Source organism: Vigna umbellata, chromosome 1 (assembly GCF_029865625.1).
Source record: "Vigna umbellata cultivar VRB3 chromosome 1, Vumbellata_1.0, whole genome shotgun sequence".
Taxonomy (NCBI): domain Eukaryota; kingdom Viridiplantae; phylum Streptophyta; class Magnoliopsida; order Fabales; family Fabaceae; genus Vigna; species Vigna umbellata.
In genome coordinates, this window is record NC_142165.1 from 70,076,646 (window position 1) to 70,102,661 (window position 26,016).

At 38.0% G+C, this 26,016-nt stretch overlaps 2 protein-coding genes and 1 non-coding gene across 3 annotated transcripts; all 3 read right to left on the reverse strand.

The window, feature by feature from the left end:
* Nucleotides 1–7,567: 7,567 nt before the first annotated feature.
* On the reverse strand, nucleotides 7,568–8,615 carry LOC148206179 (glutathione S-transferase U17-like). Its single transcript, XM_088113004.1, has 2 exons — nucleotides 8,244–8,615; nucleotides 7,568–8,113 (listed from the first exon to the last, which is right to left on the reverse strand). The coding sequence occupies exons 1-2, from the start codon at nucleotides 8,559–8,561 to the stop codon at nucleotides 7,736–7,738; spliced, it is 696 nt and encodes a 231-aa protein (XP_087969130.1). The 5' UTR covers nucleotides 8,562–8,615; the 3' UTR covers nucleotides 7,568–7,735.
* Nucleotides 8,616–11,870: 3,255 nt separating this feature from the next.
* LOC148206180 (uncharacterized) lies at nucleotides 11,871–12,845 on the reverse strand. The gene is made up of 3 exons (XM_088113910.1): nucleotides 12,684–12,845; nucleotides 12,488–12,592; nucleotides 11,871–12,408 (listed from the first exon to the last, which is right to left on the reverse strand). The coding sequence occupies exons 1-3, from the start codon at nucleotides 12,684–12,686 to the stop codon at nucleotides 11,890–11,892; spliced, it is 627 nt and encodes a 208-aa protein (XP_087970036.1). The 5' UTR covers nucleotides 12,687–12,845; the 3' UTR covers nucleotides 11,871–11,889.
* A 12,770-nt stretch (nucleotides 12,846–25,615) lies between these two features.
* Nucleotides 25,616–25,686, reverse strand: TRNAG-GCC (transfer RNA glycine (anticodon GCC)). The gene has a single exon. It is a non-coding gene; the product is annotated as a tRNA-Gly (tRNA).
* Nucleotides 25,687–26,016: the final 330 nt, after the last annotated feature.

Consider the following 26,016-nt stretch of genomic DNA (forward strand, 5'->3'; position numbering starts at 1 on the left):
TAAATCTTCCTCGGTTGTCATCATTAGAGTTAATAATCATATATCCAAGGTATTGTCTACTTTTAAGCTTTGAACCTCGTCAGAGAGTGGAAGAAGGAAAGGGTACATAAACTGTAATTGACCTCGACTCCTAAGCGATATGGGACTATTAGAAGTATAGGAACATAAGCTCCAAATCAAGGTCTAAGGGGAATAAGGGCATTCCCAATGGACGACTTACGAGAATCGATGATTCGTCTTTAGAACCTCGTTTTCAGCCTCCCAGTGGTTGTCAATGTTTCGATCCCAAGTTTGTGGATGTCATCGTTAAGGTCAATCACCACACATCTGAGGTATTGTCTACTTTGGAGGATAGAGCTCTGTGATGGTTTTGTCCTTAAAAGGTGCCTTAGAAGGTGGAAGGAGGAAATGGTATTTAAACTGCCTTTGGCCTCAACTCCTAAGTGAAGTAAGACTATTGGGTGTACTGGAACACAACCCTTAGTCAAGGTCTAAGGGGAATGAAGGTTTGTCCCCAATGGATGGCATGGGAAAAATGTTTTCATTCTCATAGACGACACCAATGTTTTGATCCCAAGTCCGTCAAGGGACATCGTTAAAGTCAATCATCGTAAATGAGGTATTACCCACTTTGGAGCCTAGAACTTTTTCATAGTTTTGTCATTAAAAGGCATCTTAGAGGGTTGAAGGAGGAAGGAGTATTTAAAATGCCTTTGGCCTCGACTCCTAAGCGATGTGAGATTATTGAGCATACTAAAATATAAGCCCCCTAGTCAAGGTCTAAGGGGAATGTGATTCATTCCCAATGAAGGACTTAAGGGAATCAATGATTCGTTTTTAAAAACCCATTTTCAGCCCCACGGTGGGCGTCAATGTTTCATCCAAGTCCGATGAGATTGCATCGCTAGGATCAATCACCTAGAGTGTCGTCACAATTTTGTCCTCAAAAAATGCTTCGAAGGATGAAATTGGCCTCGATTCCTAAGAGATGTTAGACTATTAGGCATACTGAAACATAAGCTCTCAATCGAGGTTTAAGAAGAATAAGGGTTCATCCCCCATGGAGCGGTTAAGGGAATGAATGATTTGTCCTTAAAACCTTGTTTTTAGCCTCACGATGGACACCAATGTTTCAATCTCAATTCCATCAAGACATCTCTATAGTCAATCACTGCATTCCCGATGTATTGTCCGCTTTTGGAGACTAGAACTTTGTCATGATTGTCTTTAAAATCGTCTCAAAAGATAAAAGGAAGAAATTATATATAAACTACTCTTTGTCTCTAAGTGATACAAGACTATTCGGTGTACCGAAATAGTTTATAAGAAAAAGAATTTAAAAAAAGAAACTGAATATCTTTTCTATATATTAAAAATAGTTTATGTATAAAAAATCATATCTAAATAACCTAATAACTTATAAATAATCTAATTTTAGTTTATTCAAAAAGTCATTTGTTTTCAAATATTTTTGTAAAGGTAAACTCGGTAAGAGATTATTCGTCCTTTGATATGACAATTAAAGAGAACTTATTAAACATGTTTCTCTCAAAACTTCTTATTTTCAAAAAATCGTCCATTATTATCTTAAATAATTCTTCCCATATTTCTTTTTTCAAAAGAAATGTGTTTAATATGGTATTACAATGAATATCAGTAAAAACTGTAACTGCAAATGTGAATAAAATGTAGTGTGCAACACTCTTATCAGAAAACTCCGGAAAACTTTTCTAGTATGGAACTGTATTCTAGTTGAAATGGTCCTTTGTATTTATTATTGAGATATGCAAGTCCTAACTGCTAACTGTTACCAAAATAGAACTTAGAACAACACTCTAATCCCAAATAATCTAAACTTATATAAGCTTATTATTGTAGAATATGTGTATAAAATTAATTTCAATCAAAATCAAATTTCTCTAAGCTCATCTTGATAGATGTTGTAGAACCTGACAATAATAGAATAAAAATCATGAACAAAATACTTCCTGAGGTGCGTAGATCACTGTCTTTAAGGACTTATCCGCGGTGTATTGCACAAGCCCCCAAGATACAACAGGAACTTCTCAGAATTTCTGAGGAACTCAGAACTAGCAAGGATCTCTTAAGTAGAGAATAAAAATAAACCCAGAATATTTTTAGGAGAAGAAGAAAAGAGAAAGAATGAAACTAAGAGAAGAAAGAATGAGAGAATAATGATTCTGATGATGATTTTAAAGTGAAGGAGGTGCTCTATTTATAGAGCATGAAAATGAGAGATCCAAGGAAAAATAATCCTATGGAAGTAGCTGTCCAAAACCGATTTCGTGACTTGCGTGAGGAGATTTGACGGAAGATGTTATTCAAAACCTAACTCCCAAGCCTTTCGGGATGGTAACACTGATAAACAAATATCCCGAGACTTGTGGGATGGTATTTGACCCTTATTAGTGCAACATGCTTCAGTTTCTTTCGCACGAATCTTTTGCAAAATAACAAGTTTTACAACAATCCCCCACATATTGCAAAAGACGAGAAATAAAGATTGAAAGGGAAAAGAAAACAAAATCCTGGGTTTTATAAGATGTAATGCATCAGAGCTAGTATAACAAGCTATATGAACCAGTCATAGATCGAGAAACTTAACACATAGTGTAGTTGGTATAGCAAGCTATATGAACCAAAGACACTTGAGTGTGTTAAAGGTTTATCAATCACAGTACACCCCCATAATCCTTGCTGTTATCGCTTTGATGCGCTTAATAGGCCATGCACGTGCCCGGTATTCATGAGTGCTCTAGAGATCATGCCAAGGTCTCATGCAAGCGACCCCACTTGACACTCATATAGGTGATTTCATCAAGTATATGCTGCAAATCATACACCACCCATAAGGGATATGAAGATCATTAAAAACCTTGTTTAATTACAAAGTTTAACCTCTCAATAATGCAGTCTCTAGCACTTTCACACACACCATAGGAATGGACATATTTGATTTAAAATCAAATTAGTGCTATCAGAACTAACAAGTGACTTGTTTTTACCCATATGAACCTTATTCATGGGATCTCCAATCACAAAGGTTGGGTTACCATCACTTGTTTGTTTGTCAGTGGCTTAAGTCTCATTCCCCTCAATGTTTCTAATATCATATTTCTTCCCAAGGGTTTTGTCAGAGGATCTGCTAGATTTCGTTCTGACTTCACATAGTCAATGGAAATAGTTCCACTCTTTAGCAGCTGCTTCACCAATTGGATATGTCTATTCTTTCCATTGTAATTCTTATTTTTAGCTATAGTTATTGCCGATTGGCAATCACAGTGTACTGACACCGATGGGGTTGGTTTCATTCCTAGTGGAATGTTTGCTAAGAAGTTTTTCAACCACTCCGCCTCACTACCAGCCATCTCAAGAGCGACAAACTCAGATTCCATTGTTGATCTTGCAATAATAGTTTGTCTGGCTGATCTCCATGTAATCACACCACCCACAAGTGTGAATACATAACCATTAGTGGATTTTGTCTCATCTGAATCAGAGATCCAGTTAGCATCACTATACCCTTCTAGTACAGCGGGAAATCCACTATGTTCAATGGCATAATCCATTGAACCTCTTATGTATCTCATAAGCCTCGAAAGTGCATCCCAATGTTTTTGATTTGGACATTGAGTGTACCTACTTAGTCTACCTACGGCATAAGCAATATCAGGTCTAGAAAAGTTCATCAAGTGCAGTAAGCTCTCAATTATCTGGGCATACTGAGGCTGAGATAATGATTCTTCTCTATTTTTCATTAATTTAGAGTTATCATCATAAGGGGTACTCACGGGTTTGAAATCATAATACCCAAACTTCTTAAGAAGTTTATCAATGTATTGTTCTTGGGATAGTAATATACTATCTCCCGTCCTTTTGATTTTAACACCTAAAATTACATTGGTTTCACCCATGTCTTTCATTTCAAAGTTTGATCCTAGAAACAGTTTAGTTCTAGTAACAATCTCATTGCATGTACCAAAAATTAACATGTCATCCACATACAAACATATAATGACACAATCACCATTTTCAGATTTAGAGTACACACATTTATCAACATCATTAGGTGAAAAATCATCACATAGCAATACATTATCTAGTTTTTCATGCCACTGTTTTGGTGCTTGTTTCAAACCATACAAAGATTTTAAAAGTTTACAAATTTTATTCTCTTGACCAGGTACTACACACCCTTCAGGTTGAGTCATATAAATTTCCTCCTCTAAATCACCATTCAAAAAGGCAGTTTTAACATCCATTTGGTGTATCACTAGCTTATGGATGGCTGCTAAGGCTAACAGAACTCGAATAGAGGAAATCCTAGTCACAGGGACAAAAGTGTCAAAGTAATCTATGTTGGGTTTTTGAGTAAAATCTTTTGCTACTAATCTTGCCTTATACTTCTCTATAGATCCATCAAGATGATAATTTTTCTTAAAGATCCACTTACAACCAATGGGTTTTCCTCCTTTAGGAAAATCTACTAAGGTCCAAGTATTATTTTTCTAAATTGATTCAATTTCAGTCTTAATGGCTTTATCCCATTGTTTTGCATCAGGAGCACTAATGGCTTCTACAAAGTTACTTGGATCATTATCAACTAGATAGGTATAGAAATCATTACCAAATGAAGTTTCCTTCCTTTGTCTTTTACTTCTTCTTAATTCCTCACACAAGGCATCACTATTATTATTATTTTCTATAAGTTGAGACGTCTCACTAACCTTTAAAGGAAAAACATGTTCAAAAAACTCAGCATTTTTTGTTTCCATTATAGAATTTCTTTCAAGTGTATCACTTTTTTAAGAACTAGAAACCTATAGGCAGCACTATGTTCATCATAACCTAAGAACATACAATCAGGGGTTTTAGAGCCTATTTTCCTTTTCTTAGGATCGGGTAACATCACCTTAGCTAGAAACCCCCATACTCTTAAATATTTAAGGTTAGGTTGATAACCTCTCCACAGCTCATACGGAGTTTTACCAGTTTTCTTATGAGGTATTCTATTTTGTAAAAAACACGCAGTAAGCAAGGCTTCTCCCCAAAGGTTATCAAGTGCACTAGAACTAATAAGCATAACATTCATCATCTCCTTAAGAGTTCTATTCTTTCTCTCAGCTACTCCATTAGACTCAGGTGAATATGGTGGAGTTACCTCATGGATGATACCTTCTTTAACACAAAAGTCATTAAACAAAACATACTCACCACCTCTATCTGATCTAATTCTTTTAATCTTTTTATTCAATTGATTTTCTACTTCTGCTTTATAGGTTGAAAACACATCAAAGGCTTCATCTTTGTGTTTGATTAAGTATACTTTGGTGTATCTAGAATAATCATCTACAAAGGTCACAAAATAATTTTTACCTCCTCTATACATGGTTTGTTTCATATCAGCTAGATCAGTATGAATTAACCCTAACAATTTAGTTTGACGTTCTACAGAAAAACATGTTTTGTTTGTTATTTTAGATTCTACACATATATCACATTTACTACTTTGTTTGTAATGCATATTAATTAATCCTAGTTGTTTTAATTTCATAACATAAGAAGAATTCAAATGTCCTAATCTAGCATGCCATATATCATATGAGTCAATAATATAAGCAGAAGAAGATGATTCATTAATATTTTCAAAAATGTTAAGTACAAAGAGACCTTGATCACAATATCCCTTCCCCACAAAAACATTATTTTTTGTCATTACAATCTTGTCAGACTCGAATGACACTTTAACCCCCACTTTTCCCAGTAGTGCTACAGAGATTAAATTAACTATGATTGGTGGCACATGTAGCACATCACTCAAGGCCAGAGTCTTTCCAGATGTGAGTTTGAGAAGAACTTTCCCTTTTCCCAGAACAGAACTGGTCCTGGAATCACCGAGGTAAACGTGTTCTTCTCCATCCCCTACACTAGTGTAAGAGGTAAAGGCACTTCTGTTTGCACAGATATGTCTGGTAGCACCAGAGTCTACCACCCACTTGCTCACATTTGTCATCAGATTTACTTGAGAAACGACCGTAGCAATAATGTCATCTCCTTCGACTATATTAGCCTTAGGAGGATTTTCGTTTCTTACTTTGTGCCTGCACTACGGTGCATGATGGCCCGGCTTCCCACATACGAAGCAATTTCCTTTCTTCTTAAAGGTGGGGTTAGATGTGTTAGGGCGAAATTTTTGAAAATTATTTTTCTTATTGTGATCAGGTTTGTGTTCGTACCTTTTTGGAGCAGGTTTGTCTTCTATCATGTTTGCTTTTGCAGACAATGCTTTGGCCCTCACAACAGCACATTCTTTCCTGTTGGTATCTTCAATAATTATGTGAGTGATCAGCTCTGAAAGTGACATTTGCTTGTGTCTGTGTTTTAGTTGTTGCTTTTAATCAGTCTAGGAAGGCGGCAGTTTCTCGATCAGAAGCTTTGAAACAAACTCATCTAGAAGAAGAACGTTCTCCGCTTTGATATCTTCGAGTAGCTTGTGGTACTCATTAATTTGCGACTTTATGTCCTTGTCTTCAACCATTTCCCAACGATAGTAATTCCCAATGATGAATCTTTGCCTGACTATATCTTCAGCAGTGTATTTGAGAATCAACGAATCCCAAATGTCTTTCGCTTCCTTATAGGAACAATATACATCGAACAAATCGTTAGAGAGTGCACTAAGTAAAGTATGACGGCATACCTTGTTCGCATGAACCCAGTCTTCAACTTGTTTTGAATTTGGAGGGAGACTGGAGTCGGGTTTTGAAGATGAAAGAGCAAAAGCGACTCCGTACATGTCTAAGAGGGTTGACACGCATTCTTGCCAGCGTCGAAAATTTTGACCAGAGAAGACTTCAATTTTTGATACATCCGGGAAAGGTTTCGCGAAGACTGTCTGAGTTTCGGAAACAATATTCTGATTCTCCGGGATTGAGTTGTTGTTGTTGTCAGCCATAAGTCCTTAAAATTGTTGTAGAAGCTGACAATAATAGAATAAAAATCACGAAAAAAATGCTTCCTGAGGCATGTAGATCATTGTCCTTGAGGACTTATTTGCGGTGTATTGCGCAAGCCCCTAGGATACAACAGGAACATCTCAGAATTTTTGAGGATCTCAAAACTAGCAAGGATCTCTTAAGTAGAGAATAAAAATAAACCCAGAATATTTTTAGGAGAAGAAGAAAAGAGAAAGAATGAAACTAAGAGAAGAAAGAATGAGAAAATAATGATTCTGATGATGATTTAAAAGTGAAGGAGGTGCTCTATTTATAGAGCATGAAAATGAGAGATCCAAGGAAAAATAATCCTATGGAAGTAGCTGTCCAAAACCGATTTCGTGACTTGCGTGAGGAGATTTGACGGAAGATGTTATTCAAAACCTAACTCCCAAGCCTTTCGAGATGATAACAATATCTCGAGACTTGTGGAATGGTATTTAACCCTTATTAGTGCAACGTGCTTCAGTTTCTTTCGCACGAATCTTTTGCAAAATAACAAGTTTTACAACAGTTTTCACTAAGGATTGAGGAAGAGACAAAGAGTCTAATTCACATAAAAAATTTACATTATTTTCAACCCAAAATTCTGAAGTAAAGAGAGCAGAAAGACACATATAACTGCAACAGAACCCAAAGTAAATGAGTTTTATTTTTCCACACAATTCATCATACAAGCGAAATGCATCATCAGCACAAACATCTCCCACTACCCAATCCTAGTTCTTGCCAATTGCAGCTCTCCATTTGATCTGAAGAGACTTGGAAATCTCAACAAGCTTATCAGTCTCAGGTATAAGCCCCTTGACAGCAGGGTCAGCAGCAAATCTCTCAGCCCATTTCACCAAAGCAGGAGCCTTTGCTTCAACCAGCAGTTTCCTTTCATACCTATGTTCTATCACACTGAGCCATCCCAGGAAGCACCCAAAAGCAATGTCAAGGAATCCAATCCTGTCTCCTGCAAAAAATGGCTTTCCTTTGCTGCATTTCCAGAAAGCACCCTCCATCCTTTCAAGTACTTCTTCCAACACCTCAAAATATGGCTTCCTTTCCTCCTCTCCTTCAACCGTCATAATGCTTTTCATGGATGGAAACCACTGCAGCATATCCACAAAATAGTAAAATCAAATCAAACTAATTTCATCTTTTAACAATTTGAAAGAAAATTATACTTGCTGAACAATTAGTTACAAACATGGAAACAGAAGGGGAAAGAAAGAGCTTTACTTTATCATCTACGTAAGCAGCCCAGAAGCGAGCAAGAGCTCTATCGTGAGGATCGGAGGAGAGGATAGGAGGATCAGTGGACCATGTTTCATCTATGTATTGAACTATGATCAAAGATTCAGAGATGGGTCTGCCATGGTGGAGGAGAACTGGGACTTTGCCATAGACAGGGTTGGATTGAAGAAGAAGGTCGCTTTTGGGGTTCAACGTTTCTTCAAAGTGCTCATGTTCAAGGGCTTTGATGTTCAGGGCAATCTTCACTCGCATAGCATAAGGACTCGACCATTTTCCAATCACCTTTAACTCACTATTCGCCATCGATATTCAACAAGATAACAGTGTATCTCCATATATGGATATTCTCTCTTTTGATGGATACACATGTATGTTGACTAAAACTAAAAAAAAATAAAAATAACAATATAGCCTTAGGATTAGAAAAAATACTAAAAGGGATAATAAGAGAATTAACAAGTTCTAAATAGTTAGTTTTAAAAAAATTTCTAATAACTTGATTTTTTTTAACACTCTTCTCCCAGAATTAAATAGTTATTATTTAAAGAAAACAAAAGTGAAGACGTTGCCGGCTGAGTTGCACATGTGACTTCCAGATTTTTTACCAATAAACAATAATTTACTGATGCGGATGTCTACCGTATATTTAGTTTTCTTCGGCCTTGTTTTTGTTCCTGTACAACTTAAATTATATTTTTTAATTTTTTTTTAAATTTAAACATATTTTATAAAACAATTTAAGCATTCTTCTTTTTTAATAAAGAAGCCTATGTGCTTCCAAAAACTAATCATGGTAATTGTATAAAGATTAACTAAGTTTTAAATATATGGTAAATTTATTTAGTTTTAATTGAATTTTTATTAAATTTTTGTTTTATTGAGTTTTTAAAATATTTTCTCCTCTCCAACTTGTTTATTCTTTCTTTAATTTTTTAATTCTTCAATAAATTCATTTTGAAGAGAGAACGAGCATGTTAACTGTGTGGTAGATAAAAATAAAAAATATTTAGATAAAAATAAAAAATATTGTAAATTTTGGCTAAAATATTTGTTTAATAAGTGATCAATTCAAATATTAAAAATTTATGATATACTTAAACTTTAATTAAGCATAAATAATATACACTTTTCTTTTTCATGCAAAAACAATTCATAAGAACTCTTGAAAAGGCCTATATTGTTTCTTTTGACTATATGTTATGACAAGCGTGTGTTGCATCTTTTTCTACATGTCTAGCATATCTATTGTAGCACGATTAGGCATAACAAAAATATATGCACTTGCAAATTAATAAATATATATATATATATATATATATATATATATATATATATATATATATATATATATATATATATATATATATAAGTATTTTAGTTACTTATTTTTTAGCAAAACATATGTAAATAGTATGGTATTTACTTCACAAATTTGTTACCATTATCTATCTATTTTTAGTAACTTTGATTTGGATATTTAAAAAGAAATCAAGTGACCCAAATAAAGTTAGTAGTAAAAGAAATATTAACAATTAAACAATTATTTACAATTTGTTTTTATGTACTTATATTTTTTTATTTAGACTCGTGAAATTGAATTATTTATTTAAAAGGTTATTAATTTTTAAAATTTATATTATGTGATTTAATTTATTTGACATTAATTTTTTATGTGGAATAAATGTACTTTTACTGATATTTCATTATGCAATTTTATTTGAATTTTATTTTAAGAAAAAAAAAATCGAGCTTATATAAAAAATTATTTGTGAGTAGTCTTATTTAAAATAAATAATAAATGTAAATATAAAATAATTATCCCATATTTTTTCAAGAATACCTAATACCAATGGAGCAAGTAACATGACATATTCTTTAAGGTTGGCACCCACCCAACCTTTCTTTATTAGTAGGCACAAATCAATGAAAATAAGTATTCTCTATTTTTAGTACTCATAATCTATCTATTTAATTAGAGGTGGACACTTATGACATGATAAATTCTATTTTAGTTTTGTTCTAATTAAAAATTGCTTCTTATTTTGTTAAGAACTGTTTCGGGTATAAGATGGAAGTTCCTTACTCAAAGTATTTCAAGTTGTCTTGAAGACCGGACGGACTTCCTAGTGGTTTTTCATCCTCCAAGCTATTGTTCGTTCTCCCTCCTTCTTGTCGAAATTGTGCGGGTGAATATCTGTCAAAGGCACTCCGACGCTCAAGTTAGTAATCTAACCGATAGATTAGCTGAGCAAGTAATGCATATAATGTGCATCGTGTCTTTAAAGTCATACCTGGGACCTTTATTTATACTAGTTGGTGATGGGCCTTTACCTTTCGCTAGCCTAATGACAGCCCAATCACACCTTAATCCGCATTAGGGGCTTAATGAGTCATTACTAGTGAGCATGACCTAGGGGGACGACCATGGGAGGACGGAGGATGACATGGGAGGTCGGTCTGGGAGGACGACCATGGGAGGACGGAGGATGACATGGGAGGTCGGTCTGGGAGGACGGCCATGGGAGGACCGCACGCGAGGACGACCGTGTGGGAGGACCGTACAGTATACAAGCCCCCAAGCCCGGGCACGATGTTATTCTACAAAGGGGTTTTTTACATGACCTTCCTGATAGGGACGGGTTCTCTGGTTGGTTTTTGTTTCTGTCCTCTCTGTTCGTTGATCACGATGGGTGGTTGAAAAACGGGTCTTGCCTTTGTCGGCTAAGCTGGATACGCTACTAATCCATCAATTAGACTGGCTAAAATTCCTTTGGTGAAGATCCACGGTCGCTGACCTTCGGTGAGGCCGGCCGGGACTCCTTTGATGAAGATCCACGGTCGCCGACCTTCGGTGAGGTCTCCTGGGATTCCTTTGATGAAGATCCACGATCACTGACCTTCTATCACTACAAAAAAGTAGGGCATTACCGAAGGCCAGAAGCCCTCGGAAAATGCCAAAAGCCGTCGATAATGGGTGTTTACCGAAGGCCTATCGACGGCCAAAAATCCTTCGGTAAATCCCCTGTCGCTAACCATTACCGAGGGCTTTCGCCCTTCGGTAATTACCGAAGGCTTTAAAGCCTTCGGTAATTACCGAAGGGCGAAAGCCCTCGGTAATTACCGAAGGGCAAAAGCCTTCGGTAATTACCGAAGGGCGAAAGCCCTCGGTAAGTTCCGAAGGGCAGGAGCCCTCGGTAATGAGCATACGATGGTATTTACCGAAGGGCGAAAGCCTTCGGTAATGGCCATACGAGGGCATTTACCGAAGGGCAAAAGCCTTCGGTAAAATGCTGGGCAGGTTTCAGCAAAATGGTTTTTCTTGTGCAACCCAGACCTGTATAACAAATTTCAATTACAAACAGACCTGCATAACAGTTTTCAAACACATACAAACATGCATAATGTGCATCTCAAAGATCCAATCAATGATCAATATCCAATGCACATCAAATAATCTACAAGACATCCATCAATGTATAGATAATGTATGGGGTAGTTCAAACATAAAACAATGTAACACAAGGATGTTGTAACATCCAAAGTTTGTAAGTACATCTAACATTGAAATGATATCAACTGAAAATATTCTAATATCCAAATGTTTGTCTAACAAGTAATAACAAAATGAAACCTAATAATGTACATAACTATCATCAGAATGATTTTCATCATCCTGCTCCTCTATTGATGGCTGGACTGGTGTGGGTTGGACTGATGAGGGTTGGACTGAAGTGGGCTGCTGAGTGGCAGCAGGTGATGAGGAGGCTCGTGGCTGGGTCAGAGGGAGATTTTGTACTTCCTGTGAGGTTTCAGGCAAGACTCTCATGATCAGGGCCTTGAAGTTCGTAAACTCTGTTCTGAGATCAGTGATCTCCTGGTCACGTTGATGGAGTTCCTGCCTCAGGCGAACAACCTCCTCAGGAGTAGTGGTGGAAGAAGAAGGCTGGTGCTTCAGAGTACCTCCTCTGGATGCTGTATAGTTTGCAGCAAGCTGTCCCGCACCATATACTCGTCCCTTTTTCTTCCCACCAACGATGTCGATCCAGCACTGTGTCCTACGGATGTCATCATCTGCATTACTGGCATCATCCGGTGTAGGAGCTGACTCATGTTCAGATCTAACCTGTGAAAGTCTCGTAGAAAAGTCTTCCTGTTGAAACATTAAAAGCAATGTCAGAGAACGATAGTATAACAGAAATAAAAAATTAGTAATAGTGTTATTTGCTTACATGAGTCTTCCGAGATCTTTCATCAACAAATTCATTAGTTCCCTTCCGAACATGAGTCTGTGCAAAGACCTCATCAACATGGACCGCCCGTCCTAGAGCCTGTGCCTGTAACATAATTAAGAATTAAAAGCGTACATATGAAATACAATATACATAACTTGTGTATGAAGGAAAAAGTTATGTAATGAGATTATACCATACGAATGGCATGCTCATGAATGGTGATCGACCCACCAGTATGCAGGGTGCCACCCCTTTCAGACGCTCTGTTCCGCTGGGCTTTGGCACACTTATTGCGGAACTCTACTGTATTCCAATGGGCCAGTAAAGAGTTCCAAATGTGCTCACCCAGCCAGTTAGGGCGCTATGCTGCATTCCGGGCATCCCTAAACATCTCTGACAGCCGATGAGATGCTTTCATGTGGAAATTTCTGTGTATCTGAGTTTCATGTTCAGGTTTCCACTGCACCTTCATTTGTAACATTAAAGAGAACAAACATTGATTAGGCAACATACTAAAATAAGAGCGACAATTAGTTTAGTGGATTGTTGACCTGAAAACGCTCCCAGAATGCCTTTCTGTCGTCGTCAGGTATTGCTCCCCAAGTAGGCCATGGACTTAAAAACTGTTGCTTTATTGAACGTGTGATGGCCTGGGAAGCAACCCTAGATGGAATAAACCTGCATAACAAAACTCATTTCAATTACAATATGGTTTAAACATCAAATGATATCAACAGATTATAAACTTACCCTTTACCATAGGGCTCAATCCATGGTCGATCATGGAGGGGCGGATCAAGATCTTCAGCATCACCACTTGAATCTGGATGACCAAGTGGTGTGACAGTCTCAGAAGGAGGTACAGAAGATGAGGAAGGTATAGAAGTAGGGTCAGAGAGAGGAGTGGGGGTAATAACAATAGGGGGAGGAGTGGGGGTTGTAGAAGGGTGTGCTGCAGGAGGAGGAGAAGGGTCTACTGCAGTGGTAGTAGAAGGGTGTACTGCAGGAGGAGGAGTAGGGGCTACTGCAGGTGTAGGAGTCTGTATACTAGGGGTAGGAGAAGGCCCCACAGATGATGTAGTACCGGGAGCAGGGGTAGGTAGTCTAGCAGGCACCCTAAGTACATACTTTGGTGCCTGCCGTTGCCTCTTTGTAGGCCTTGCTACCCCTTTTCCTTTATCAGGACGCTCTGAACCTTGTCCTGTCATTACTGCACTCAAATGGTTACAAATAAAGCGAAAAAAATATAAACAAATAAAGGATGAATTGTTTTCAAAGTCAATGTATACGTAATTGCAAACAAGTTAAAGATGGTATTTTAGATAATGGTAATGAAATGATAGTCCAATTTGCTACAATAGATGTTCAACATTCAATCATCGTCATCATCATCATCATCTTCATCTTCATCTTCAGCATCGTCTTCTTCTTCTTGTTCTTCTTCTTCATCGTCATCATCACCATCATCTTCTTCTTCTTGTTCTTCTTCATCTTCTTCTTCTTCTTCTTCTTCTTCCTCTTGTTCTTCATCACCTTGTATTGTTGCTTCTAATTCATCTCCATCACCATCAGGGTCGACCAATGCGGTTATACGTTCAACTTCGATAATTTCTTGTGATTGTGACATTTGGTCAAGTTGGTAGGCTACATCTTCCTCAACTTCATTTGAGTCTATGCGACCTCTAGGCTTCGTTTGTATTGCTACGGCCCAACCACGCTTGTCAATATTGCGAAATGGTGGATATGGCACATAATAAACCTGTCTGACATTAGATGGTAGAATGAAAGGATCAAAAGGCCCATATCTTAATCTCTGGTTCAGTTCGACAATATTAAAGCGTGGATCGACTCTAGTACCAGCTCTAGAAGGATCAAACCATTCACAATAAAACAGTACCACTCTGTTTGGAGAAGTAGTGCTGTTGTACTCTAACTCATATATTTTATGAATGATGCCGTAGAAATCATCATAAGACCCCTCTGTTAGGCCCTTGACATACACACCACAATTTGATGTTTTCTTTCCTTTAGACCATTCATGTGTATGGAATTTGTAACCATTGATGAAGTAAGTGTGCCATTCTTTGACACATCTCATTGGCCAATTGGAGAGATGTCTTAACTCTTGAACCGTGGGAGTTAATGCCTGATTAAAAACCTACAAAGGTACTAACAAAATTAGTACCTACAACAGTCAAATTAACCTTGCTCTAAACGAAGGACAAAACTACGGACCTGATTTCTAAACCAATGGGGAAACTCAGAGTGTATTCTAGCAGAAGTATTTCCTTCTGTGACTTGCTCAGCCACAACAAATGAGCTGGTAGAAATGAAATTAATTAGTGTATAACAATTAAACCTTTTGATAGATTAGAGATGGATGATGACATACTCAAGGTACGGCTTGACTTCACTACAATTGATCAAGACATGGACATGAGCGGAGTTGAATTCAGCATCAGTTAACCAATGAGTGAATTCTTTCCCTACGTGACGGCCTGATTGTCGGAAAACTGATAATGCACCTTCACGTGGTTGAACTTGCCATTGCATTTCATTTCTGACATGAGTGGGAGACAACATGAAGTTCTTGAAATAATGTGAACAAAAATAAGTTGTCTCTCTGTGCAAGTAAGCTGCACCAATTGAGCCTTCCACTCTAGCTTTATTTTTAACTGACCGTTTGGATTCTCCCATAAACCTTTCAAAGGGATACATCCACCTGTACTGCACGGGTCCCCCAAGCCAAGCTTCATATGCAAGATGAATTGGAATGTGCTCCATTGAATCAAAGAATGCAGGAGGGAATATTCTTTCCAATTTGCAGAGAATAATCGGGATATTTTCATCCATCTTTTTAAGGGAATCTTCCTTTAGTGTCGTGCAACACAAATCTTTAAAGAAGTTACTGATTTCTATCAGTGGATGTAACACGTGTGTTGGCAAACAACTGAACGCGAGAGGGATGAAAGTCTCCATGAATACATGACAATCATGACTCTTCAACCCTTGAATAGTACCGTTCTGAACATTGGCACATCTGGACAAGTTAGAAGCATATCCATCTGGCATTCTAAGCTCCTTGATCCATGCACACACTATTCTTGTCTCGTCTTTTGACATGGTGTAATTTGCTTTTGGTTTAAATAATCGGCCGTTACCTTGTGCCTTCAACTCTAAGTCTTTTCGTCCACCATACAAAGGTAAATCTTTTCTTGCTTTCTCATTATCTTTTGTCTTACCTTTAACATCCATGACTGTGTTGAAGACATTGTCAAAGAAATTTTTTTCTGTGTGCATCACATCGATGTTGTGTCTTAGCAAGTTGTCCTTCCAATACGGAAGTTCCCAGAATATGCTTCTTTTAGTCCAATTATGCCATTCCCCAAACCCTTCTAGCCTATTCTGACCAGATTCAGTGACTTTTGGATAGTCTTTCACTCTTCTCCACACGTGTGATCCAGTCAACTTTGGCGGGGGCATATCCGTTTCAACTTTTCCTTTTCGAAATGCCTTTTTGTTTCTTCTAAAGGGGTGGTCAATGGGCAAGAACCGTCGATGGCAGTCAAACCAACTACTTTTCCGGCCATGACTCAATTGGAATGACTTTGTATGTTCCATGCAATGTGGACAAGCTAATCGACCATGTGTGCTCCAACCAGATAACATGCCGTACGTTGGGAAGTCATTAATAGTCCACATCAAGGCTGCCCTCATAAGGAAATTTTGCCTCCTTGAAACGTCATACGTCCAAACACCATTCCATAACTTCTTCAAATCATCAATCAAAGGCTCCAAGTAAACATCAATCAATGATTTGGGATTAGATGGACCTGGTATTATACACGATAAAAACATGTAAGGCTTTGTCATGCACATCTCAGGTGGTAGATTGTATGGTGTAACTATCACGGGCCAACATGAATACGGTGATGCAGACGCCTGAATGTACGGGGTAAACCCATCAGAGCATAGACCAAGTCTGACGTTACGCGGTTCACTAGCAAAGGATGCATGTTTACGATTGAAGTGCTTCCAAGCTTCACCATCAGAAGGATGACGCAAAAGTCCCGGAGTTTTGTTACCATCATGCCATGTCATGTGTTCTGCTGTTTGCATTGAAGTAAACAATCTTTGTAATCTTGGAATTATAGGTAAGTAGAACATGGACTTTAATGGAATTGGTTTTTTTTGCCTCCGTCCAGCATGCATTGTCTGATATCGAGGTGAGCCACAAAACTTGCATTCCACCAACAATGCATCATTTTTGCCACTGTCATTGTCATAGAATAACATACATCCATTAACACAACAATCAATCTTCTTCACATCCAATCCCAACTTTGAAACACATTGTTTGGCTTGGTAATAATTCTTCGGCATCAAATTGTTTTGTGGTGTCAAATCTAACATCAGTTTTGTATAGAAGTCCACTGCTTGAATGGGAACGTTCCAATTAGATTTGCCAGCCATGAGTCTAATGCACACTGACAATTTTGACTCAGATGAACCTTCAAATACAGGTAGATTTGCCTCTGTCAGTAAATTGTAAAACCTCTGCGTCGTTTCATTGGGAGGCTCTTCATCATGACTATCGTCTGCTTCTGCAGCATGGTGACGAAGAGCATGGTCGACCATCTCTTGCATGTAGGCAAATTGATCTATCTCACATGTATGTACAACAGTATTCGAACCTGATGCAAGCCGTTTTTCAGCTGCAGTGGAGGTCGAAGGAATTTCTTCACCATGAAATGTCCAGACCGTGTAATTAGGCATGAACCCTTTTTGGTAAAGGTGAACTTTGACGACTTCATCTTTCAAAATGCTTGTACATTCGCACTTGATGCATGGACATCGAATCCCTCCATCAAGGGCATAATATTGATATCGTCGTGCCGTCTCCACGAACTCTTCAACTCCCATGACAAAAGATTCTTTCAAACCTCTCCTTCCACTATAACAACGGTCGTACATCCATCCACGATGGTTGGGAAAATGGACCATGTTCTGTGACAAGCCAAACAAATACAAACTTAGCCAAAACAGCAACACTCCATGTGACATAAGTAATAAACCTATTACTACTGAAGTCGAACATGGAAGGCAATTTCAACACTATGGTCATAGGCATTCAATAAGGGCATGCAAAGACAAGTCCTCAGTATTGAAATGCATTAAACATCCTAAGGGGTTGTGTATTAAAGTTGGAGGAGACAACTTATTACACCTGAAGTTCTCTTGTCTAGAGTACTTCCACATATTTTGTACGTTCTAAGTGTTTATATTATTTTTACCCTTCTCATTTCATTGAGAATGTGTGTAGTACCATAGGATTTTAAATGACTACTTAACTTAATCAAGTTGTAGCCTAATAAATGAAAGACAATATACATGAACATACAATATAGACATCAACATAATTTACGCAATCAAATATCTATAATAAAAGCATGGATATATAATACATATTAACACAATTTAGCCAATCAAATAGCTATAAAAGTATCTACTGACAATAACATTAGTTAAAATACCCAAACTTTTTAGGTTCTAAATACTCAAACTTTGAGTTTGAGGTAATTCTTTGCTTTTGACAAGTTTCCTAGCTTCATTCCACTAGTTTAGACATGGTAGGATGTTCACATTACTTAAAATAACTGTACATTAGGTCTGGTTGCAAATTCTTACCTATTAAGCACACTTTTATAGCTTCCAACTACTCAAAATTTGAGTTGTACCTAATTCTTTGCTTTTGAATAGTTTCCTAGATTTATTTCAGTACTTTAGACATGTTAGGATGTTCACATTTCTTAAATTTAGTCTACATTAGTTCTATTTGCAATTGTTCACCCTTTGAACACACTTTTTAGGTGTTAAATACTAAAACTTTTAGTTTTAGGTTATTCTTTGCTTTTCACTACTTTCCTACCTTGATTTCACTAAGTTAGACTTGTTAGGATGTTTACATACCTTAGAATGAGTCTGCATTAGGTGAAATCACAATTTCTCACTTTACAAGTACACTTTTTAGTCACTACAAACTCAAACTTCTACTGCTAATTTTGGTTTAAAAATGCTGCATAATTGGCTATAGCAACTCCAATCAATCACAGACTTGAAAAATGAATGGTTGAGTTGATTCCAAAATCTGTTTTACATATGTCACTGTTTTAATCCAGCTTTGCACCGTGCTGTTGTCATTGTGTGTCTTAGGCCATGTGCTTTTTCCCTAGCTCAATTTCTGAAGCTAGATGTAGTTGCTTAGGACCTTTCTTGCATGTTTGTTGATCCATCCAGCTTTGAACTTGCTGTTTTCTTCATGCTGCAACAATTTTTAGTATATTTTTCTACATTTTTGGGAACTACCACTATCAATTGTTGCTGCAATCTGTTTCTGTGCTGATTGACTGTTTGTGCAAGTATATTTGGCCATTTGAAACCTGTTGTTACTGTTCATGTGGTAATTTTCCAGCCTTTGTATCAAATTATAGTTTCAGTCATCAAATTTGGTTAAATTTGGAACTAAACCCTTCAAAACTGATATGGACTTTCTTGTGGCTGTTTAAGTGCTTCAACATATTTCATTTGATGATACAAACTTGTTTGAAGTGGCATTTCAACATTTGAATCACTGTTGTTCATTTTCACCACTGCAGTTTCCAATTTCTTTCCTACATTTCTCATTTTGGTGCAATTTTGGTGCTTTTATTCTGCATAAATAACAACTTGCATTGCCAATTGCTGCCTCCCCTTGTTTCTGTGCATTGTGAACATTAGCAACAGTTTATTTGACCCTTTAAAACTTCTGCATACTGTTCATTTGGTCATTTTCCAGCCAATGAGCCAAATCACCATTTAAACCATCAAATTTTCTTAAAATTGGAAGTGTACCATTCATTTTCGGATGCAGAATGTTTCTTTGCTGTTTCAGAATTTAAACATGTTCACAATGATGATATACACTTTTTTGATGTCTCACTTAAGCCTTTGCACCACTGCCAATCAATTTTGACACTTAAACCACCAATTTTCAGTCATATTTCTGGTGTACAATGTTTTTTTTTGTGTTGTTTGGCATTAGCCATATTCTAATTTTCATTTTTGGATTGGCAAAAGTTGGGTTTAAGTTTCCAATTACATTTATATGCTTATCCAAGTGTATAGCAATCATAAAAACCAATTTAAACCCTGCAATCCAGATTTGAAAGGTCAAAAACCAGAAACACAAAATCTGTTGTTCTTTGGGGCATTTTGTCAAACAGTTTTGAATTTTATCAAACAGTTTCGAAGCACACAATTTCATCACTGTTTTGAGTCTTTTCTTGCTTGTTTAATCTGTTCTAGTGCCTCTACTAGGTTTCTTTTGTGTCCCTTCTGTTATTCCAAGCTTAAATTCACTTGAATTCAACTTGTTTGCCTTCAAATTTGTGCCAATCATCATAACTGCGAAAATTAAATCCTGGTGCAGCAGCTGATTTGTTTGTTGACTGGTTAGGTGTTTGCTTTGGTGCTGTGACGTTTTGGTGCAGTGTTTCTACCTCAGATTACTTGCTCCAAGGGGGTAGCATCTTAGGAAGTGGATGAGGTGTTAAAAGGGCTTCAAGCTTGGACTCCAAGAGCACTTTAACATTGCTGGTCCAGCAACCATTTCAGCAGCAAAAACACATCGCATTTGGTCTTCAACCAATCTGAACTAGCAGCCACACTTGGCTTTATTTCATTGTACCAACATTGCATTGTAAATTTGACTTGGTATCACGAAACCTTTGTAATTTCTTTCCATTTTGTGTTCATTTTCAACTTAAAGTGGCTTGGAAAAAATGCTTTTCAAGCAATTCAAGTGCACCATCAAACATTGTAATAGCTTAGTTTCCACTTCTTAGTGTGAAAGTGCACCATCAAACATTGTAATAACTTATAGGGTGGGCTTCTACTTCCAAATAGGCTCATTAACATTCACTTCTATCATTGATCTGGTGCAATCTCGACATCTATATTGAAATAATGGGCAATTCCTCTACTCACTCTTTCCTTATTTCATATGTGGGAGTATTATGGAAGCCAATTTCAGGGGAAAACAGTGAATAACTTTGACAAAAAGTTATTTTGGAAAGGTTGAACGGTAAGGTTACTTAACAAGTAACCTCTCCTCCTATTTGCACATTGTGTACTGTTATTCAATTTTGTGAGTTATTTTAAGTTTAGGTTTAGGGGAAAATGCTGATTCCCATCAAGGCTTTAGTGTTTTAGATAGATCGATCAGCAGCAAACTAAAACAACATCAACATAAGTTTCTATGCTCAAATTGCACAATTTATTTCCCATCAAGGCTATCATCAAAATAGACAATTCATAATTGCTCAAATTGCAAACTTTACAATCCAAAATCAATTATATAATGAATATACATTAGATAGAATACAACTTAACAAACATTTAGATCAAAGGGTATTTTGCTAGTGAAGATAACCTACTAACTCAATATACATTTCCTATTGAAGCATAAACAAAGTTGAATGAAGTAGTAAATGTGTGTAGCATTTACACAAAAAGTTGAGGTATGGAATTGTGGTAAGTTAGTAAGCTGATTACACATATTATGGAGGGTATACGGCAGGGAGATGAAAAAAAAACGTAAGGGAACATTTTTCAGGTTTCCTCTTTTATTTCCAATATTGCACTCCTGTTTTATCCCTTTCAGTACCCTAAGCAAAGAGTCAATTTAACAAAGTACAATCTTCTATTAACCAATACAGGAAAGAGAGTTTCCAGAGCAAGAAAGAGTGTGTGTTTTTAAGAGATGTAGACAGAGAAAATAGAGATGGGAAGAGGGAGGGTTTAACTGAAGAGGATAAAGAACCAAATGAACAGGCAAGTCACATTTGCCAAGAGAAGAAATGGCTTGCTCAACAAGGCCTATATGAGCTCTCAGTCCTTTGTGATGCTGAGGTTGCCCTCATCATTTTTTCCAACCGTGGCAAGCTCTATGAGTTCCGCAACACCTCAAGGTATATGTACATTCATAAATAAACTCTTTATGCTTATGGTTGTCTCATGTTTGATTGTTTGAATGAGAACACAATAACTAACCTACATTCCTATTTAGAACTAGAAACCAGAAACAAGATCAGCCAAATCAAATGAAAGAAGATAAATGGAACAGAATGTCATGTTTCTCATTATACAATTACAAATTCATTAATTCAATAATCACAACAATACCAAATCACACACCACACCACATTTCCAACACACGTATATCATATCTCTGTAGGGTTTCAGGTGGGGAACGAAGGAATATTACCTCGCAAGTGAAGTGTCCCGAACAAGAGTCCTCAAACCGGAAGTGAAGTTCAGGCCAATACAGGTTTGCAGAGGCACGATTGAACTGGCGGTTCACGAGCTCACGTTGCGGTTGAAGCACAATGGAGGGAGGCGAACTCCAGCACCCCGCGCCTACGGCCCTTGGACCAAATAATTGTGACGATTCTTAGATTGGGGAAATCAGAGAAGGGAGGGCAAATGTGTTTGAATGCAAAATGAAAATGTGAGAGGGAATACCTGATTTTCGCCTAAATGATAATGTGAGCGGCGAACTCCAGCAGCTAACGCAGGCGAACACCGGTAACCAACGACCAAGACCCTTTGAGAAGATGACTCCAAGGACGTTCTTGGAATGGTCGGCCGTATGACGAAGATGGCTTGCTTGAGTGAACGACGAGGCTGGAGCGCAATGATGGTGAGGGAACAGTGTGCACAAGCAGTACAGGGAGTTGGGAGAAGGACTTAGGGGAAGAACGAGTTGGGAGATTCTGAATATTGGGGGAAGAAGAGCTTTCGCGAAATGAGGGGGAGGGAAAAATTTTCTTATACACCAACCACTTACCGAAGGCCAAGTTCCTTCGGTAATGTCCCATGTCGATTACCGAAGGCCAAAATCCTCCAATTATGTACTACTTTACAGACCCTCGGAAAATCCTTCGGTAAACAAAGTTTACCGAAGGCTTAAGGGCCGTCGCTAATAGCCCGCCGGTAATCAATGAATTTCCTGTAGTGTATGAGGTCAGCCGGGATTCCTTTGGTGAAGATCCACGATCGCCGACCTTCGGTGAGGCCGACCGAGATTCCTTTGATGAAGATCCACGGTCGCCGACCTTCGGTGAGGCCGACCAGGATTCCTTTAAGGTATGGTTGAACGGTTGTGGCTGAACACTGGAGGTCAAATTTAGCTAAGAGGTTGAGGTCAAATACGTATTTGTGAGGCCATGGGAGGCCGAAGGTTGAGGCCAAGGTATGACCGAACGATGGAGGCTGAACACTTCAAGCCAAATCTGGCTAAGTACCTGAGGTCGAATGGTCGAGTAGTTGAGGCTGGATGACCGGATGGTGGATGCCAAATTTGGCTAAGTACTTGTGAGGCCGAATAGCCGAGTAGTTGAGGCTGGATGGCCGGATGCTGGATGCCAAATTTGGTTAAGTCCTTGTGAGGCCGGATGGCCGATAGCTTGTGGCCGAATGGCCGGATGCTAGTTCCCAAATTTGGCTAAGTACCTGTAAGGTCGGATGGCCGAGATGTTGAGGCTGGATGACCAGATGCTGGATGCCAAATTTGGTTAAGTCCATGTGAGGCCGGATGGCCGATAGCTTGAGGCCGAGTGGCCGGATGCTGGATGCGAAATTTGACTAAGTCCCTATGAGGTCGGATGACCGAGCAGTTGGGGTCGGATGGCCGGATGTTCGATGCCAAATTTGGCTAAGTACCTATGAGGCCAGATGGCCGAGCAGTTGAGGCCGGATGGCTGGATGCTGGATGCCAAATTTGGCTAAGTCCTTGTGAGTCTAGATGGTTGATAGCTTGAGGCCGAATGAGAGGATGCTAGATGCCAATATTGACTAAGTCCTTGTGAGGCCGGAAGGCCGAGAGCTTGAAGCCGAATGACCAGATGCTGAATGCCAAATTTGGCTAAGTCCCTGTGAGGCCAGATGGCCGACCTGTTGAGGCCGGATGGCCGGATGGCCGGATGTTCGATGCCAAATTTGGCTAAGCACCTATGAGGCCACATGGACAAGTAGTTAGGGCTAGATGACCGGATGTTGAATGCCAAATTTGGCTAAGTACCTGTGAGGCCAGATGGCCGAGCAATTAGGGCCAGATGGGCGGATGCTGGATGCCAAATTTGGCTAAGTCCCTGTGAGGCCGGATGACCGAGCTATATAGGTCGGATGGTCGGCTGCTCGATGCCAAATTTGGCTAAGTACCTATGAGGCCAGATGGCCGAGAAGTTGGGGCCGGATGGCTGGATGCTGAATGCCAAATTTGGCTAAGTACCTGTGAGGACATATGGCCGAGCAATTGGGGCCGGATGGGCGGATGCCGGATGCCAAATTTAGCTAAGTCCCTGTGAGGCCGAATGGCCGAGAGCTTGAGGTCGAATGGTCGGATGTTGAATGCCAAATTTGGCTAAGTACTTGTGAGGCCAGATGGCCGAGCAGTTGGGGCCAGATGGTCGGATGTTGGATGCCAAATTTGGCTAAGTACTTGTGAGGCCAAATGGCCGAGCAGTTGAGGCTGGATGACCGGATGCCAAATTTGGCTAAGTACTTGTGATAATGGTTGAATGGTTGACGTCCTTTAAAGCACCACTCACTGGTTCCTTATGGCTATAATGGGGGATACTTGGTCGGCCCCACAGTGGGCACCAAAATGTTTCGAGTATAAGGTTGAAGTCCATTACTCAAAGCACTCCAAGTTGTCTTGAAGACCGGACGGGCTCCCTAGTGGTTTTCCATCGTCCAAGTTGTTGTTCCTTCTCCTTCCTTCTTGTTGAAAATGTGCGTGTGGATACTTGTCAAAGGCACTCCGACGCTCAAGTTAGTAATCTAACCGATTGGTTAGCTGAGCAAGTAATGCATATAATGTGCATCGTGTCCTTAAAGTCATATCTGGAACCTTTATTTATACTAGTTGGTAATGAGTCTTTACCTTTCGCTGACCTAATGATGGCCCAGTTACACCTTAATCCGTATTAGGAGCTTAATAAGTCATTACTAGTGGGCATGACCTAAAGGGATGACCATGGGAAGACATCCTGAGAAGACGAAAGATGACCTGAGAAAACGGTCTAGGAAGGACCGTACGCGAGGAAGGCCGTATGGAAGGACGGTCGTGTGGGAGGAAGACAGTATGAAAGAAGGACCGTATGAAAGGACGACCGTACGGTACAAGAACCAAAATACGAATTGAAATAACATATATTTAGTTTTAATCTAGAAGAAATGAATTCAATAGAGTTATATCACATTCTTTGCAACCTGATAAACTTTTTAGCAAACAAGTAAAACAATACTACAATTTATATGGGTTACCCATAACTCTTGAGTTGCATTTTATTCTCTTTTAGGAAACTTCTTAAAGAGTTTTATTAATTAAAACTTAATTGGAAATTGGATACGCAAACCATTCATGATTATCTTTTTTCAATTTCCTCCTAATACTAAAAAAAATCAAGTATTTTTAGTTGTTACTTTTGATTAAAAGTACATTTAAGTTAAAAGGTAAATAAAATTACTCTTAAAGAGAGATTGTAGCATAATTTTCTGATTCACAAAATGAAAATATAAAGATTTAACGTTCTCCACAAAAACAAATTAAGCACAAACTTAAAGCATTATATATCTTCTGTTACTTTTGTTTTTGTGTGTTTGAAGGACTAAGAGATGTGCTTTACTTAGAATGTAAAGAGAATTATTTTCATAAAGATTGTATCATAGATTAATGACTTCACAACAAAATAAAATGTAATTTCCATAAAAAAAACTAATTACACCCAAACATAAAACATTATATATTTTATAATTATTTTAGTAATGTGTGTTTGAAAGATGATAAGATTGTCTTTTATATAAGTTTTCAAAAGAAATATTTATTAATTATGTATTTTTTGTAATAACATCTTTTATGTTTAATAAGGTAATATAATCATTTGTCCTTTAGAACTATTTATATGTAGATAAAGTTTTCACATAAAGTCAAACATAAGGAAATGTATAGAATATTTGACAAAATGCATATCATCCAAAAAGTAGTATTTATACAATGACATTGATAAAAAGCACTAAAGGCAATGCACCAGCCGGGAATCGAACCCGGGTCTGTACCGTGGCAGGGTACTATTCTACCACTAGACCACTGGTGCTGTTATTTTAGTTTTTAACAATTTAAATATATAATTCAATGTCATATTTTTGACAGCCTCAGGATTCTTCCTTGTATATGGAATAACATAACATATTTGACTTTATGCTTAAAACCCTCCATTGTATATGGAATAACGCAACACTCAAAGAAACAAGAAACGAAGACATTATTCTTTATTATTCAAATTTCATTATATCTTTACAAAATTAAAATTAAAATTTCAGAAGATATCATTTTGAAATGAATTAAATCTTTTATGAAAAGAACTGTAGACAAACACTAGCATCATTACCATTGTAAATTTCGTATAATGAAACTTATTTTCAGA